The sequence below is a fragment of the Spermophilus citellus genome (assembly GCF_964194105.1).
Source record: "Spermophilus citellus genome assembly, contig: SCAFFOLD_36, whole genome shotgun sequence".
Classification (NCBI taxonomy): domain Eukaryota; kingdom Metazoa; phylum Chordata; class Mammalia; order Rodentia; family Sciuridae; genus Spermophilus; species Spermophilus citellus.
In genome coordinates this window covers 67,386-68,792 of record NW_027673039.1, presented here as the reverse complement: position 1 = coordinate 68,792, position 1,407 = coordinate 67,386, and the positions used below count along the sequence as shown (strand labels likewise).

At 45.5% G+C, this 1,407-nt stretch overlaps 1 protein-coding gene across 1 annotated transcript; it reads left to right on the top strand.

The window, feature by feature from the left end:
- Nucleotides 1-296: 296 nt before the first annotated feature.
- On the top strand, nucleotides 297-899 carry LOC308640198 (vomeronasal type-1 receptor 90-like; the record flags this gene model as incomplete). The annotated part of the gene is made up of 1 exon (XM_081312189.1): nucleotides 297-899. One exon carries the CDS (start codon nucleotides 297-299, stop codon nucleotides 897-899), a length of 603 nt encoding a protein of 200 aa, XP_081168315.1.
- Nucleotides 900-1,407: the final 508 nt, after the last annotated feature.

The window sequence follows — 1,407 nt, the reverse complement described above, 5'->3', positions numbered from 1 at the left end:
ACATGATCATTTTTAATGCTCAGGAAATCCTTTTGTACTTTGCAAAAAAATGTAATCCAGCCATGATTGGGAAATGATGGTAAAAGAGAGAGGAAAGAATGGTTTCCAGGGTGTGTCAGCAAAACTTCAGTTAGAGGGGACAGGGGCACTGGGATAGGACAATAAATTTTCTTACCGGCAACAGTGTTGGCTGAGATGAATGCAATTTAATATTTGTGATAATGCATTTCCTTTCTTTTCTACTAAGAAATGTACTCCATGATTCCTTACCCAAAAAGATCAGAAAAAACCACATGATGCATGGCATTATTAACTTAAGAACCACCTTTTACTCTGAAGTTGGAATTGGGATCTTGGCCAACGCCCTCCTCTTTCTGTTCCACGTCATCAAGTTCCTGTATGACAAGAGGCTCAAGAACATGGACTGGATCATCGGTCTCTTGGCCCTAACCCACCTCCTAATCCTGCTCAACACGGGGATCTTAGCTGCAGACACCTTTACATCTCAGGCAGGGCTTTGGGGTGATGTCACATGTAAATCAGTTGCCGACTTGTACAGGTTGATGAGGGGCCTGTACATTTCTGCCACCTGCGTGCTGAGTGTCCTGCAGGCCATCACCCTCAGCCCCAAAAGCTCCTGCTTGGCAAAGTTCAAGCCTAAGTCCCCACAGGACAACCTGAGGTCCCTTCTCTTCCTGTGGGTCTTCTATATGTCCTTCAGTGCCCACTTCTCCATCTCTGCTATTAAAAACTCCACTGTGACCTCACAGGGCCTTATATTCCTCAGTTACTCCTGCACTATCTTACCCATGAGCTACTTCCTCAGGCATTTGTTTACCGTCCTGGGTGCATTACGGGATGTCTTCCTTATAGGGCTCATGGCCCTCTCCAGTGGGTAAATGGTGACCCTCTTGCATAGGCATAAGAGGCAGTGCCAGCACCTTCACGGCACCAGCCTGTCCCCAAAAGCCTCCCCAGAACAGAGGGCCACCAGGGCCATCCTGGTGCTCCTGGGAATCTTTGTGCTCATGTACTGTTTGGACTGCATTTTCTCCTCCTCAAGAACCATATGGAACAATGACCCTGTGTGCCGTTCTGTCCAAATCATGGTGTCCAATGGCTATGCCACCATCAGTCCTTTGGTTTTCATCTGCACAGCTAAACAAAGTGTTGCCTTTTTGAAATATTTGTGGGGAAATACAGTCAATGTTGAATCATTGCATGATGGTTCAGTTCTCAACCTGAGCCACCACACTGCCGTGCATCAACTCATCATGGAATAAGGAGTTTGCTCTCCATGTTGGATGAATGCATAAAGTGGTTTTTAAAAATGATTACATTGAGCTTGAAAATGAGAAAAACATGACATATTATTGTCCATATGGCTCCAACAAAGCTAATAGCTTT